This window comes from Microtus pennsylvanicus, chromosome 2 (genome assembly GCF_037038515.1).
Source record: "Microtus pennsylvanicus isolate mMicPen1 chromosome 2, mMicPen1.hap1, whole genome shotgun sequence".
Taxonomy (NCBI): Eukaryota; Metazoa; Chordata; class Mammalia; order Rodentia; family Cricetidae; genus Microtus; species Microtus pennsylvanicus.
The window spans coordinates 142777369-142793713 of NC_134580.1; the positions used below are offsets into that span (position 1 = coordinate 142777369).

Here is a 16345-nt window from a genome sequence, read left to right on the forward strand (position 1 = left end):
CCCCTGTGAGCCTGGGTTCTTTCATCTGCCAAGTTCTCCTCTGGACAGAGATTGGCTTAGAGATGACACATGTTCCTCCCTCCATGCGACTGAGGAGATGACATGCCAGGATGTGTGCTGTGAGAGAGGGCTGCTGGGCCATCCCAGGCCATCAGGAGAGCTGACCCAGGACCAAAGCCAGCACAGGGCAAGCAGAGAATCAGAATGACGTTGTCTGAGCCCCTAGATCACACTGTGCCTGAAGCAAGAGGCTTTTAGACTTCCCATTTTCGTGAGCCAAAAACTTCCCATTTTGCAAAAGCTGCTTTCAGTTGGGTTTTCTCATAGGAAATTATCTAGGCCAACGCTAAGAGGTTAAGAAACTTGGTCCAGGCACACGGGCTGTGAGAGGCACGCTGGGCTCGGAAACTCTGACGTGACAGCCACACGCTCTCTGATCCAGGCCAACTGTTGGCGCTGGGATGTGCATCGATTGTTCCTCTTTACTCCCTCTGAGCAGCAACTGTCTACACCTGAGAAAATCAAACAGGGGACTTTGGAGCTTAACTGAGGCCCAGACTGGAGCCTGTGCCTTCCGCTGCCAGTGCTCTGAACTCCCCAACTGGTACTTCGTCTCAGAACCTGGGGAAGATGGAGCAACCCAGGTGCCCAACTCGGCTAGGAAATCCAGTCTTAAGGCTCAAAGAGGGGGGGCCACACCCTTCCTGCCTGTGAGCTCCCAGCACTCAGTAGTTGTGGGGGACCATCGAAGGGACTCAGTCTGTCAGAGGCAAAGAAGCCTTTGTCATCCTGATATCTAGAACCTTCCAAGGACGGGTGGAGGTTTGGGGAGAATGACTTGCAGACTTCCAGCTCAAGGAAGATGGTGTTGGGCAACACAACTCAGCTCCATGTAGTCACAGAATTTACAGTTAGTGGCCAAGGGATGATGATAAAACCACATCAAGTCGTAGCACGTAGTGGGGGGTGGGGGTGGGGCTGTCAGGGGAGCAGTAGGGACCTCCCAGATGGAGCAACATTAAAATCTTAGCTTCACTGTTACTTTGGATCCTACGCTCTAAGCTACTGATAGGCCAATGCCACTACTGTCCAGGCCACTTGCTGGCCTCACTCTGTCAGGGGTCAGCAATAGCCCCATGTTTCAAAAACAGCTCTCCTCCTCAACCACACATCCTGGGATGATTAAAAAGTTGACTGGTCACTGACTTGAAGTGTTGATTTCTTCCCTTAGAAAAGAAAGAGAGCCGGGCAGTGGTGGCGCACGCCTTTAATCCCAGCATTTGGGAGGCAGAGGCAGGCGGATCTCTGTGAGTTCGAGACCAACCTTGTCTACAAGAGCTAGTTCCAGGACAGGCTCCAAAGCCACAGAGAAACCCTGTCTTGAAAAACCAAAAAAAAAAGAAAAAGAAAAGAAAAAAGAAAAGAAAGAGAAAGTCGTGAACCTGAGTGAGAACATTGGAGCACTTCACAGGCCTGCCTGACTAGAAAGGGCTTTAGCCATGGTGACACAGGCTGCCTTGTTTGCTTTCTAATTAGCCACCATTAGGTTGGTAGGGGTGGCTTTGTCCACAGGGCTTCGGGGAAAGCTGACACTTAGGGTCATTGAATTCTCTCCCTTTCCAGCAAACATCAGGTGCCTGGGACGTGGGAAAGGAGAGACTGGGAGACGAGTTGGCAAAAGCACAGCAGAGGATGTCAGGGCATTAACTGCAGGCTGGAGACCTGTTTGTGAAGTGACACTCAGCTTGAGACCTGAAGGGACAGATGATACACAGACGGTCCTGGTGGGGATTGGATAGCACAAAGGTCCTGTGGTGGAAACAAGCCAGGCGTACTGGGGAGAGACCCAGAGTAGAGGGAAGCTGGTGCTGGAGAGAGAGGGTGGGGAGGCAGATGGGGCAGGTCACCATGGTCATCTGGGCATGAGAGCTAGGGCTAGGGATGATAGCTATTCTTTTTGTTTTTAATTTTTATTTGTTTTTGTTGTTGTTGGTGGTGGTGGTGTGCTTTGTTTTTTGTTTGTTTGTTTGTTTGTTTGTTTTGTTTTGTTTTGTTTTTGACAGGGTTTTTATAACAGCCCTGGCTGTCCTGGAACTCATTTTGTAGACCAAGCTGGCCTTGAACTCATAGAGATCTGCCTGCCTCTGCCTCCCAAGTGCTGGAATTAAAGGCATGTGCCACCATCGCCAGCTATTTTTTTTAAATACACACATTTGTTTAAGTGTGTGCGCGCGTGTGTGTATGTGTGTGTGTGTGTGTGCACGCGTGCCTGAAAGAGCACTGGATCCTCCAGAGCTTACAGGCAGTTGAGAATCACTGTGTGGTGGCGGGAACTGGATGGGGTCCTCTGTTAGAGCAATAAGTGCTCCTAACCACAGGGTCATTTCTCCAGCTCTGAACCAGGCTTTTTTCTAAGCAGAACAAGAAAGTCTCGTGGTGTTTTCATCAGAAAGGCACGGCCATCTCTGGTGCTGGTATGTGGACAGTGGACGTAAGACACCCCAGACTCAGTCTCTCCTCCAGAGTTAGGACTTCTGATGGGATTTCATCGTCTGCCACTTCAGTGGGTTAAGTGGGGCCCCGAAAAAGTCACATCACCAGTGTGACCTTATTTGGGAAAACAGTTTAGCATGTAATTGACTTAGGAGCCTTGGGGAGGAGATCTGGATCACTGGACCGGCCACATCAATCTGGGACACAATGACAAGCATTCTTACAGAACAAAACAGGAAGGTTTGTCAGACAGGAGGAGCAAGAGACGATGTGGAAATAAGACAAGGGTATGGGGATACTGCCAAGGAAAGACAGCTTGCTGGAGACAGTTGAAGCAGAGAAGGGGTATCGAGCATCAGGAGTACCGCCATGTCAGTCAACTCTGGGGCCTTGTGAACAGTGAATGATTGGACCTGGTGGCACAGGCCTCTCATCCCAGCTTCGCAGGAGGCTGAGGCAGGAGGATCAAAGGTTCAAGGTCTGCTGAAGCACTTTAGTGAAACGGTGTCAAATACAATGCAAAAAGAAAGGGAAGGTATGTGGCTCAGGATTAGAGCGACTGCCTAGCAGTGGGGGCCTTGGGCTCCTCCCTGAGCACTGCAAAAAAGAAAAGGATGGGGGGGGTTCCCAGTCACTGGTGACATCCAGCAGGCCTGAGCAGCACTTGGGTTCAGGATGGGCACGTGATTTGTTCATCTGCTGAGCTCTGTACACAGGGATGAAAGAGTCACCTTTACTCCACCGAGCTACTCCTCAAATGTGTGCCGTGGGACAGGAGGCACCCACCTACTCAGAGTCTCAGAGCCGTTTACATAGGCAACGGCTTCATTAGGCAGCCTCCAAGGGTGGGCTTTCAAAGTTTTCAGCAGAATAGTCAACTTTAATCTTCTCTTCAGGGAGCACTCTGTTTCTAAGGATACAGCTTATCAGGAAGCTGTCTCCATCCAGCAAGGATTAATGGAATGGCAGGATGGCTCCCTGGGGACAACTGCCTGCTGGTAAGTCTGACAAACTGAGTTTGATCCCTGGGTCTCACACGTGGAAGAAGACTACTGCCCCTGGCAAGTTGTCCTTGGACCTCAAATTGCAGGTGTACCATGAAAAAAAAATTGTCTACTTACCATTTGCTACTATTCGAAATAGCGGCTGAGCCCCTGATGAACCCAACCACCTTTTATGAGGTAGATGCTCTTTTTTTAAATATATATTTTTTTTATTTTTAGGGTTTCTCTGGGTAGCCCTGGTTATCTTGAAACTCGCTCTGTAGACCAGGCTGGCCTCAAACTCACAGAGATCCAGCTGCCTCTGCTTCATGAGTTCTGGGATTAAACGTGTGCACCACCACCTGCCCGTCCCGAGGTAGGCATATCTCCCTTTCACAATGGAGAAAACCAAGATGCAGAGTTTACCAGGAACCCACCCCAGGCTACATCATGGGACCATAGAACCCGAGTCTGGCCCCGGGCAGCCTAGTTTCTAAACCAGAGATCCTCAGAAGGTCAGGATGGAATCCAGCCTCCCTTCCTGTTTGCAAGACTGCTTTGCTCATGGCCTTTTGAAACAGGGTTTTCACTCTGTACCTGGAACCTACTATGTAGACCAGGCTGGCCTCACATTTTGGGTGATCCTTGTGCCTTAGCTTTTCAAGTGCTAGGATTCCAAGCATGTTTTGCTAGCTGCTAGCTCAGCTCGGCAATGCTGCCTTGGATAAGAGACTTGTCTCTATGCACGGCTGTGGTCGGCCCTAAGATGGGAATCAAAATGCCTTTAGTTGTGGAGAATCAATGGAAACGGAGGCTTTGCACCCCAAGAGCAAGCTGGAGTTTACTCTACCACACCAGGAGCTAGCGCTGGGCACAGGGCGCTGATCCCATGCAGTCTTCCTTTTTATCATTTGTTGAGCCCAGAGTGCAAGGTAACAACTCCAAACTCCAGCCAAGCTTCCCACAGGATGGCAGCTCACCATTCTTTTACCTCAAAGAGCCTAGGAATCAGATTCAACATTCGGTATTCACCCTGGGCAGTCTGAACACACCAGAGAATTTGTACCTAGATGAGTTCCTCAGGGAGATTTTGCTCTTTCTTTCTTTTTAATGTTTTTGGATTTATTTGTATGAATGTTTTGTTTGCATGTATCACATGTGCCCCGTGTCTTGGAGGTCAGAGGGGGCCTGAAACCAGAGGTACAGACAGTTGTGAACCACCATCACCCCAAGGAAGATTTTATTTTATTGTTGTTTTTATTTGTTTTGAGATAAAGTCTCACTGTATAACTCTGGCTGTTCTGGAACTCATCAGGTAGAACAGGCTGGCCTCAAACTTTGCCTCTACCTAGGGAATGTTGGGTTTAAAGGTAAGTACCACCACATCTGACTAGGATTTTCCTGAGAGGAAACTAGCACAGATCCCCTTCACTCATTCTTCCTGGGTAGAATGTTCATGAAATTCTCCTGTTTCACGAGAGCAAAGTGGACAGCTGGTTGTTGGCACATGCATGGAACCTGGGAGACCAGTGGATCGTGAGCTGGAGGCCAGCCTAGGCTACATAGGGAATTCCAGGCCAGCTCAGGCTACAGAGTGACTCACAGTCTAAAACAAACAAGATGCTGGGATGTGGCTCAAGTGAGCAGAGTGCTTCCTAGCATGCAAGAAGCTCTGTTTCCATCCCCCTGCAACACATGCCTGTGATTCCAAGACGTGGGAGGTGGAGGCAAGAGGATCATCCTTGGCCTGACAGCAAGTTAGGAGGCCAAACTGGTATAGTGGGAGGTGGAGGCAGAAGGATCATCTTTGGCCTGACACCAAGTTAGGCAACCTGGTATAGTGCAACCCTGAGTTAGAAATACAAAGGGGAGCCTGAAGTGGTGGCGAACGCCTGTAATTTCAACACTTGGGAGGCAGTGGCAGGTGGACCTCCCTGAGTTCGAGGCCAGCCTGTTCTACCAGGGTTGAGAAAACAGAAAAAACGGGACAGGAAATGCTGCTCCCCCTACACACACACACACACACACGCACGCGCGCGCACACACACACACACACACACACACACACACACACACCACCCCAACTACCACGCCTTCGCCACACCTTCGCCACGCCTTCGCCGCGTGACTCAACCGGCACGCTTGAGCCTCGAACTCGCGGTCCCGCCAATCCCGCCTCAGCCCACGCGCCTTGGGCGCGCCGCCAGGTGTCGCCTGGGCAACGGGCGCGCACCCGCCAGAGCGCGGAACCCGAGAAGCGGCTAGCGGCGCGCGCAGCCGTTCATCTCTTTCTAGCCCAGGCCTCTTCCACTAAGCTCCGCCCCGGCCCCGCCCCCGCGGAAGTGCCGGCGAGCCCTCTTGCTATTTGATTGGCCCTTCCGTAAAGAGGGCGGAGCTCACGGCGAGGTGGGGTGCGTACTTCCGGCTGCCGGCTTGACATGCAGAAGCCGCGGCTCGGGAGGCTGGGGCTGCGGTGGCGGCGGGCGGCGGGCCTTGGGGCGCGGAGCGACACGGCCTAGCGCGGCGGACGGCCGAGGGGACGTGGGCAGCCGTCCTGGCCCGCCATGGAGATGGAGAAGGAGTTCGAACAGATCGACAAGGCCGGGAACTGGATGGCCATTTACCAGGTGCGGAGCTGGGGCCCCTAGGCCGCGCAGTCTCCTCGGCCCTCCGGGAGCAGGAGACCCCTGTCTCGCTGCTCCGGCGTCTAGACCCCCCTCGGGGCTCGCACGTCCCCCCCTCCCACAGCCGCCTTCTTTCCGCCGACCGTGTCCTCTCCTGAGCCCCCACCCCCACCCCGACCCCAACACGGCCCAGCCACCCTTTGTCCCCACTGGTCCACACCCCCGCTGCTTCCTTGTCTGAACCGGACCACCTCAGGCCCTCTTCCTTTGTCTCCCGGGGAGGGAGGTGAGCTCGGCAACACCCCACCCCACCCCCGCACGTTTCCTTTGCTCTGGCCTCGGTGTGCGGTCGTGGAGGCCCCAGGATGACAGCCCCCTTACCCCTTCCTGTCCATTCATTTGTTGGTCGTGAGTTGGGGAGTCTGTTCGACTCTAGGCACCGGAGATGGTGTGTGTTGAACGCTACTGTAGTCTTACCCTGCCCCAGAGAGGCTTGGAGTAACAGACACTCAAATACAGATCATCGCAGCTGGTGACAAGTGTTGGGAAGAGAAAGACATGTTGAGGTGGGGGTGACTGAACCCAAAGGGTCTGCTGCCTTGGAGAGGGGGATTACGACAGGGTTGCTAGAGAAGGAGGCTTGCTCTTTGAACAGGGAGCGGCAAACCGTGAGATTAGACGACTAACCTAGGGGGACACGGAACCCATTCCTCCGGTTGCCAAACTCTTTCCCTTCCAGGCAGGGAAATGAGATGATTTTAGCGCTCTGTAGATGGCCGCGTTCTTTGATGAGTGTCTTTTATCCTTAGGTCGTGGGCTGAGATGGCCCTGTTTTCTGAGATCCGGTCTGCTTGAGGGTGTCTGGTGGTACATAAATAAAATATTATGAAAGTAGATTCTCTCTCTCTCTCTCTCTCTCTCTCTCTCTCTCTCTCTGTCGCTATGAAACAGCGAATTGAAAACACAAAGATGTCTTTACGAGCAACTAAGTCCTCTAAAGAAAATAAGTCTTCCGATTAAATGTCAGTGCGGGGGTTGTGAGGATTAACCAAAACCACACTCGCCCAGCATCTTAAATAAGCATGTGCAAAATAGATCCTGCTCCTTGTGTAAAGGGAACAGGCAGTTTATTCTGCTTTCAGCTTATGGGTTCAAAGGCAGCGGGTGAGACCCATCAGCTGGAGAATTGAAATCTATTTTGAGCTTCACTTGGAAAAGTAAAAAGCCTCAAGCTGCTGTGTGGTGTGCTGGACTGACAAAAGCTTTTTTTGGGTGGCCTTGATTTCCAGATTCCTTGACAGGGTTCTTTTTACTTGGGCTGTGTGTGATGTGGGTCAGCTTCTTTTGGGCTGATATTTATAGCTAGTGTAATCTGTGTAAGTAGAACAATCGATAGCAGCGTTTGTGTTCCAGGTCTAGTCTCTGAGACAGTTGGATGGATTCCACTAAGGAGTCAGATCTGTGGGCAGATTTTCCACATCAGATTGAGTGCAAGGATAAACCAGGATGACATGGCGTGGAAATTGCCGTGCCAGTCATTCTGAGTGCAGATGGTGTTCCTAAACCGACTGGCCCAAGTGGAGATAGTTGGGTCTTAAATACTGAAACAGACCGATCTGAACACATTTGTGCACTCTTAGGTCGGAGTGGCCCGCCTGGACATCTCAGCCTTGTTAAGGCTGTGTTAAGAATGCTGCTGGCTCGTAGTGGGCTGCCTTTGGAATCATTTCCCTCGTTCTCCAATTTCTCTACCACACTTAAGCCCCCACAAGTTAGTAAGAGGTCAGAGTCTCCACAGCTTGTTCCAAGTGTCCCCCCCCCCACCATGGGCTTTCCTGGTGTGAATATTTGTATTTTCTTAGATATGGAAGTATGTCCCTGTTTTACATTTTAAAAGTAGCTCTTTATCTTACAGTTGTACCTTTTTTGGTTGGCTGGTTGTTGCCCCCCCACCCCCCACCCCCCTGAGACAGCATTTCTGTGTGTAACACTCTGGCTGCCCTGGAATTCAAAGAGATCCACCTGCCTCTGTCTCCTGAGTGCTGGGATTGATTAAAGGTGTGTTGTCACTTAAAGGCCAGCTTACCCAAGCCATTATTTTTTTGAGTTCAAAGAAATGTGTTGAAATGGTAGTGAAGAAATTGGTAGAAAATGGAAGGATTTTTGTTTGTTTTGTTTTAATAAATGTTTGATAGTGTGTCAAAATAAGGGCAGCATTATCCAAAGTCCTACTTGAGCTTGTCACAATTAGAAAGGAGTGTGTGGCTTTGCTTACACTGCATAAGCACAGCAGCGAAATAATTTCTCCTTATTCTAATTTCTTTTCTACGTACACCAAAAAGATATACAGACTCTGTAACAAATGGGCAGAGAACAAACAGTAAAGTGGACTTTTGAGTGCTGGGGACTCAAAAGTGTGGCAGCCTAAGAAAAAAATATCTTCAGGCACCAAGTCTTGGGCGTTTCTCAACTTTACTGCTAGCTAACAAGTGGCTGAGGCTGTGGACTGTCTTAGGCCGGTAGAGTCGGGGTTGTTTGCATATGGAAATAGTCTTAAGAATTGCTTTCTACCGTTCAGAATTTGCAAATGTTTTAGTGGGAAACTTGGCTTGATTGTACAGAAGGAGTGTGGACACTGCCCTCCTTTGGTGGTCAGGGCTTTGAGTCTGCCGCTTCCAGTGAATGATTTGTTTCAGATGAAGAGCATCTCTCACCCCAGTAGCTCCTGACTTGAAGGCAAGACAACTCCTTTACAGGCAGGCATTGTATGGTGGGGCACTCTTCCCCCGACACTTGTTATAGCTGCCTCCATGCGAAAATACAACCCACTGGGTTAAAGTCCTGTTATATCTATCAGTAATGCCCTAAAATTCCTTACTGTTCTAGATAGCTTATGCTGTCATGCTCTAGGAGATGCCTTCCAATAATGTTTATTTAGACACCATTGACTTCAGAGGTAGGGGACGGTGTTTATAGTTTGTGTAGAAAAGAAAAACTTATACACCATGATTCATTTTGATGTATTTGTGTGGTGGGGATATGTGACATGGAGATTGGGAAGTTCTTATATTTTTGTTTGTTTGTTTTGTTTTATGAGACAGGGTTTCTCTGTGTAACAGTCCTAGCTGTCCTGGGACTAGCTCTTGTAGACCAGGCAAGCCTTGAACTCACAGAGATTTGCCTGCCTCTGCCTCCCGAGTGCTAGGATTAAAGGCATGCGCCACCACCACCCTGGCGAAGTTCTTAGACTTTGAGTGACCTCTGAGACCTAAATATTCTTGCTTGGCCTGGTTTGTATGAACTAAATTTAGGTTTCTGATGGGTACTTTGAGGAGATGTGAGACCTTTGAAATTGTCTGGGCTGGTAGGAAATCAGCAGGGAGTTCCAGCAGAGCCGGGAGGCGCAAACCCCCTTGGTTGCCAACCTGACTGCGTTTACAGTAGCTGGGCGCTCTGCGGAGTGAGTGGGACCCATTCAGTGTCTGATCCAGTAGCTGGGTAGTGGGAAAACAGGGAAGAGCAAATGGTTTTCAAGGACCAGATCCCTTGGCTAGGCTCCTGGCCTGCCTTGCTCCGTTTGCATTTTAGTAGGAACCACGGGACCTGGTATTTTTGAGTAATGGAATGAAATGCTGGTATACTGAGTGCTGAGATGGAAATGATGAGAGGCTCCCTGTGGAGGCTTTTTGGATGATAATCTACTGAGATAATTGTCTTTTCTCTTTGTTTTCTCTTTTGGTGGTGCTGGAATGGTACCTTATGCACTCTAGGCAAGCATTGTACCCCTGAGCCACCTCTCTGGCACTTAGGGATTTTGTTTGATGTTTCATGAGATGCATCTTGCAGTGTGGCCCAGCCTGGACTCTGATAGACATGAGCTGCCACACTCACCCCCCGCCCCCCAACAGTTTTCCTTTTCTAGTCTCTTCTAGAACCCTTCCTTCCTTGTGTATTTTGCCTTCCCTTCTTTCCTGCAGCACTGGTGCTCATCTCCAGCAGCAGCTAGTACTGGCAAGAAGACTGGGCATGTGCTAGATAGAAACCCAGAGTCCTGTCTGAGTCATTGCTTCTGGGATGACGTCTGCACCTATGGTGCCCTGAGTGGGTTTTGAGTAGGCCGGAGTGCTTGACTTGAGTAGCTCTGAGGGTCCCTCCCCTACCTTCCATTGCTTGGTCACCCTGTCACCCACCTTGGTGTTCTAAGTGCCCATAAGCCAGCCTACACTTACATGTCCTTCACACTGCAGAGATGACAAGCTGATTGCCTTTATTTTGTTGTGTGTACAGCCTGTGTGTGTTGTGTGTGTGCGTGCATGTGCACCTGGGCATGTATCTGTGCTATAGTGTACATGTAGAGGTCAGAGGACAAGCTTGGGTGCTGGTTTTGCTCTTCCATCTTGTTTATAACAGGCTGTTTCGCTGCTGCTTATGCCAGGATGTCTGGCTTATGAGCTTCTGAGGATTCTGGTCTCCAATCTATCTCATGTAGCAGCACTGGGGTTATAGGCAGCTCCCTGTCTCAGCTAGGATTCTGGTCTTCCATCTCATATAGTGGCACTGGGGTTACAGGCAGCTCTCTATCCCAGCTTTCCATGGGTTCTGGGGATCCAGTCCTCATACCAGTATAACAAGCGTTTTGCCCACTGAACCATCTTCTAGCCCAAACTGATTGCTTCCTAATCTGGCCTATCAGGTTCTTCACCCATAGACTCTGCAATTTATTGCTAATGTACTTTTTTTTTTTAATTCCCGAGACAGAGTTTCTCTGTGTAGCACCGACTCACCTGGAACTGGCTCTGTAGACCAGACTGGCCTTGAGAGATTCTCCTGCTGCCTCCCAAATGCTGAGATTAAAGGCATGCACCACCACCTCCTGGCTGACTTTACTTGTTTTATTAATAGCTCTGAAGTTGGGTCTGATGGTGCGTGCCTTTAGCCTTTAATCTGGGAGGCAGAGACAAGTAGATCTCTGTGAGTTTGAGACCAGCCTGGTCTACCTAGTGCATTTCAGGACAGGCAGTGCTACATAGTGAGACCCTGTTCAAAACACAGAACAATAGCACTGAGCCTGTCACTTCTGTGTGATTGCTTTGATGCTTTGATGACACCCGTTAAGTCCACACTCAGTGCTGTGATTCACACTTCATTTTAATTCTGGGAAATAAGACACGGTTCTCTGTCAGACTCCAGTCAGTAAAGGCAAGTGTTGTTCAGCCCATCTCACTAGACCATCTCAGTGTCAATCGAGGGAAGAGTGTAACTTTTTCCTCATCTGATGTTCTCGTTGGCTGACCGTGTGTTACAGTCTCAGCTAGAGCCAGGTGGCTCCCATCTTTCTGCCTTGTTTCTTCACTCCTCCTTTCTCTCCCTCCCTTTAATAAAAAGAACCTGAACTAGCTGACCATTAAATTCACCTTAAGTAATAAAAGTTCTTATTGTTCTTGAAATAACCCTTGTAAAACTGAAGACATCCACCAGCTCATACAGTTAGGCTCAGAAATTTATAGGCTTGCTAGTGTGGCTAGCAGCTTAAAAGAGTTGGTGGTTTTTTGGGTTTTTTGTTTTGTTTTTGTTTTTTCTTTCTTTTTCAAGGGACATTCAAGGTTCTCACTGAGAGGGCTCCCTGGAGTGAGCAACATGGGAAAGTGAGTGTCCCGCCACAGTTAGGCACCCTTCTCGAGTCAGTGCTTGGGTGGTTTTCCTGTAAAAGACAGAGGAACTGACTCTTGAGAGTTCACGAAAGCGGGGTGCACAAGGGGCAGCTGCCCTTATGTTGTAATTTTAGAGAGAGCCTACATCTGTTCTCAGCTTCATTTGAATAAGTTGAGAGTTTACACATCTGCTGGCCTCCAGGAGAAAGTACCTAAGTCCCCACCACTGGACAGAACCATTCACTCTGGAGACACCCTAACGTGCCACAGTCTCCCTTCCTCAGCTCTACTTCAGACACCTCAGCGGCTTTTCTTCTCTTCCTTTAGAGACAGAGTTGTAGGCATCCCAGGCTAACTAAGTATCAAACTGACCTTGAACCCTTATCCCCCCCCCTTTTCCATAGTGTGTGCTGCTGTGCTGAGTTTATGCAGTGTGCCTATGGTGGGGTATGAATCACAGGTCCCCTAGGCAAGCACTCTGCCAACTGGTCTTCCCTCCCCTCAGCCCCTAATTCTCTTTATTTTTGACACAGGTTTTCACTATGGAGCTCAAGTTGCCCCGAAGCTCACAACTCTCCTGCCTCAGTCACTGAATTCCTGGGACTACAGGCATGTACCATCATGTCTGACACATCCCAAGCCTTTGCTGACAGTCCATAGATTTTGAATGTCTGAAAACTGGCAACAAGGACTGCCATATCTCACAGGCTGCCTTTCCCCCTAATAGCTAGAGTCTAAGCCTGAGTCTAATACGCCTATGACTTTGGCACAGGTTACACTGTAGGTAGAACCATGCTCTCGTGTGTGAGTGGTGTCCAGCCTTGTATGTGATGGTGCAGTTTCAAATGCTCAGGAAACCATCCAGTCTGTGACTGGCGTTTCTTAGATGCCAATACTCATTAAGTAGTGAGTGCCTTAGGTAGACCTCAGTCAGCCCTTCACTGTGCACTCAGTCAGCATCAGCCTGTTGGCTGAGTGGTGGGTCTTGGTTTTCTCTGGGAAATATATCCAAGCCCATGCCACCTGGTAAAGGGGCCTGGGGGGCCAAATGGTCTCGTGTCCCCAGGTCCCTCTCTCTCAGCCAGATCTAGATTTTTGTTTGTTTTTTGTTGCTGTTTTGGGGGTTGTTGTTTTTGTTCGTTTGATTGGTGGGTTGGTTTTTTTATAGGGAGAAGCCTGGGCTGTGTCTGTGGCTTTTGTGGCTGATTGGTGGCACTGGCCTAGAGGATGAGTGCAGCAAACTGGGCTCCCAGAGTCCCATTCTGAAGATGCATTGATCAGAGAGAGGGGCTCCTTGCCACATCTCTGTCTGGAAACAGTTTCTTGTGCCTTTTTTCTTTTTCAGTGTTATGACACACCATTTCCTTTCCAAAGAGTGTTGTTTATTTACTTGTGTGTTCACCCATGTGTCAAGTCAGAGGACAGACTCAGGAAGTTGATTCTCCCCTTCCACTTTTGGGGTCCTGGGGATGGAACTCGGGTCACCAGCTTTGGCAGCAGGTGCCTTTACTTCTCAGGCCATCTCACTGCCCAGCACACCTCATCCCAAGGAGGAAGCTTACTTAAATAGTGACTGAATTCCAGCCACCAGTTTGCAGTTCATTCTGAGCAGACTGGCCGCTCGAAAGACATGTGCCATGGCAGAGTTGTCTACAGCAATGCACACGTCCGTGACGTCTCAGATGGAGTCCCTTCTGAGCACAGCCTTATTCAGTCGAATAAATAAGGAACTGACTGAGAGAGAGTGTGTCAGTAAGCTACACCCCCAGCCAAGCATTGTCGTGTTGTGGGTTTGCCCCTTGTAACTTGTGTACTGTTCTATCCCAGCAGAGTTTTTTGCTTCTAGAAGGATAAACACAAAGCAGGCCCTCTCTGAGTCAAACATGTGTGACTGGGTTCTAGAGAGAAGGGCCTGCGAGAGAACACCAGTGGTTGCTGTTTTTTTTTTTTTTTTTACAAGGTGTGTGCCTGTCTTCTTTCTCCATGTCTGGGTGCAGGTGAGCATATGTGTTGCAGGTTCCCACACAGGCCAGAAGAGGGCGTAATATTCCCTGCAGCTGGAGTTACAGGTATACCATGCCATTGGTGCTGGGCACTGTACTACAGGAAGAGCGGCCTGTCTCTCCAGCTCCTGGTGTTGCTGTGAGGACATTTTCTTGCGTAGTTATTACTTTGGGTGTTGCCATTGATTACTCCTTGGTGCAGCTTGAGTGAGACTCCTGCTGTGATTGCTCTCCTGTGCCTCCTGCCACCTTGTAGGTCGGTGAAGTCATGTGGCACTGAGGAGGAAGCTGTCAGTCACATGAGGCCACATCTCTGGGCAGCCCTAGTTACAGCAGGTGATTTAGCCTCACCAGCAGGTTCACAGTTCTTTTGAACTTGAGAATCCACCATTTCTTGAAGCTGGGTTTCAGAGGGTTCTGTGTCCCAGTCATGTGGTATCCCAGCCTTTCTAGATGCTGGTGTTACCAGCCTGTCCCTGACAAGACAGCAATGTCCATGGGTTGGTAAAGGGCAAGGAGATGGACCACTCCAGAGACAGTTTCAGGAACAGCATCCACTTTATTGTACGTGAGCAACCACTTACACCGTGGAAGCCTATCGGCTGTGATCTGATTTTAGCACATTACCTTGGACTGGACAGTGAACACTCATATACCAGGGTCTCTCTGCGGAAGAAGCACACTAGAGATGTGGAGAGTGCAGACTGGTCCACGGCTACTCGTGCTATTTTAGAATTGAGTGTTCTGACTTCAAGAGCATGATGTGCCAGGTAGGCTGGCTGCCAGGTGATGCCTGCACTAGCTACTGTGTCTTCTGTAGCACAAATAGTAAAAACCCAGAGGCAAATTGGGGTTCAACCCAAAAACCAGAAAAGCAAAGCAGTCAGGCCACTAGAGAATTCTTACCTCTAACAAGGCCGGCGACTCCAGACTAAACAAAGCTTCTCCTCTCATTACATTTTCCCTCTAGTGCTGGGATTAAAGGTGTGAGCGACCACCACTTGGAGTTGTTTCTGCATTGATTTTGTTTAGTCCAGGGTAGCCTTAAACTCACAGAGACCCTTCTGCCTCTATCTCCCAAATCCGCTGCCTGACCTCTAGTGGCTTTAGCTTTGCTTCTGGTCTTCAGGTAAGATTTCTTTATCAAAATACAAATAACATACCACTCCAGTCTTGCTGTGTTTCTCACGGGTAAATCCTAGAAGCATCAGCACCTCAGGCAGTGTGTAGTCTGTTACAGTGCAGAGGACTTCCCACATTCGCTCTTCTCTCTGCTAGTGGGAATGCTTTGCCAGTTTGGCTGACACCGTTGAAGCTGGCCAGGAGCAGACAGCAGGCTCTGTCTTCTTGCTTTATTCTTTGTGAACTTGAACCACCTCTCTTCATCCCAAATAAACGTATCACACAATTGATCAAAGCAATTATGGAACAGAGGGAATCACCATTCGAAGCCAAAAAGCAAGTGGCTTTTCATGAAGGGTTGCTCTTCAGCCAGTCTGCTTTTGCAACTTGCTCCACCCCTTAGTGGCAGCCACTATGGTCTTCTCAGTAAAGCTGTCGGAAGGTGTTGCTTTTGAAAGGTGGGAGTGCCCGGCCTTAGTAGACAGGCCTAGGGAGGTAAAGGAGCATGGCATTCCCCAGCTGCTGTTGCCACGCAATTGGAGATGGGTGTGGGCCGTCTTCCACAACTTCCTGTCTTAAGTGTGACGGGGTGGCGGTTCTCTAACCACTGAAGAACTGTGTGAAACGTGCTTTTTATTTTTCAGGGCAAACTGGGCTCTAATGGCTGCCCTTGGCTCACCTTCACATCAGTGAATTGCCACCCTTGGCAGTGTCCATTCAGTGTCCAGGGGCCAAGGCCCGTCTGGGCAGAGGAGGGGCAGAGCCAAGCCCTTCATCTTTCTTTTGCAAATGCCTTTACTGCTGGTGTTATAGATCATAAAGGAAGTGATGAGTATCCGTGGTCTATGCTAACTTTAGTCTCTTGTTCACGGCTCATTTTATGGCCTTCACCATTAAGGCTCACTTTCTAGAGACACATTTGAATGCAGGGCACTGCCTGTGTTCTGCCCTCGGCTCTGTTTCAGAAGCTGCCTTCTCGGTGCTCTGGGGCAGCTGCAAGTGGGAGCCTGGGGAGATTATTTCCACACCGACTCCTTTGCCCAGTGACACCCTCCTGTCCCAGCAAGTAGCTCTGCTCTTTGTCTGAAGTATGCAGCTTTTGCCAAGGGGATCAAAGGCAGTGTGCCACTCAGAGACTCTGCTGACTGATTGAGAGGCCTTCCTCAGCCTCCTCCGCATTATAGGCATTGTTTGTCTTTGGTTCTGGTTACTCTTAGCAGGACTCTGCGTGCCAAAGCTTTAGTCCCAGGCTGTGAGGCTCTTCTTCACCATCCACGCAGGACAAGCACTCCCAAAGATAAGAGACAATGAGATCAGGTTCCCACACAGGCTGCTCTGGGTCTTTGAGGAGTTACCTGGGGTCCAATCTGTGGCATGCAGGCTGAGAACAACCACAGCCTGACAGCATAGCCTGCATCTTTTGCCCCCAACTGTAGTCATTTGAATTAGAAGAGGTCTGGCATTTCTGG

The 16345-nt window shown here is 49.6% G+C and overlaps 1 protein-coding gene across 1 annotated transcript in view; it reads left to right on the plus strand.

Moving 5' to 3' along the window:
• Positions 1-5900: 5900 nt before the first annotated feature.
• Positions 5901-16345, plus strand: part of Ptpn1 (protein tyrosine phosphatase non-receptor type 1) — a 47011-nt gene continuing 36566 nt past the window's right edge. The window contains exon 1 of the mRNA XM_075963145.1: positions 5901-6103. Coding sequence (XP_075819260.1) covers positions 6041-6103 — 63 coding nt within the window. The 5' untranslated portion in view covers positions 5901-6040. The remainder of the gene's footprint in view (positions 6104-16345) is intronic.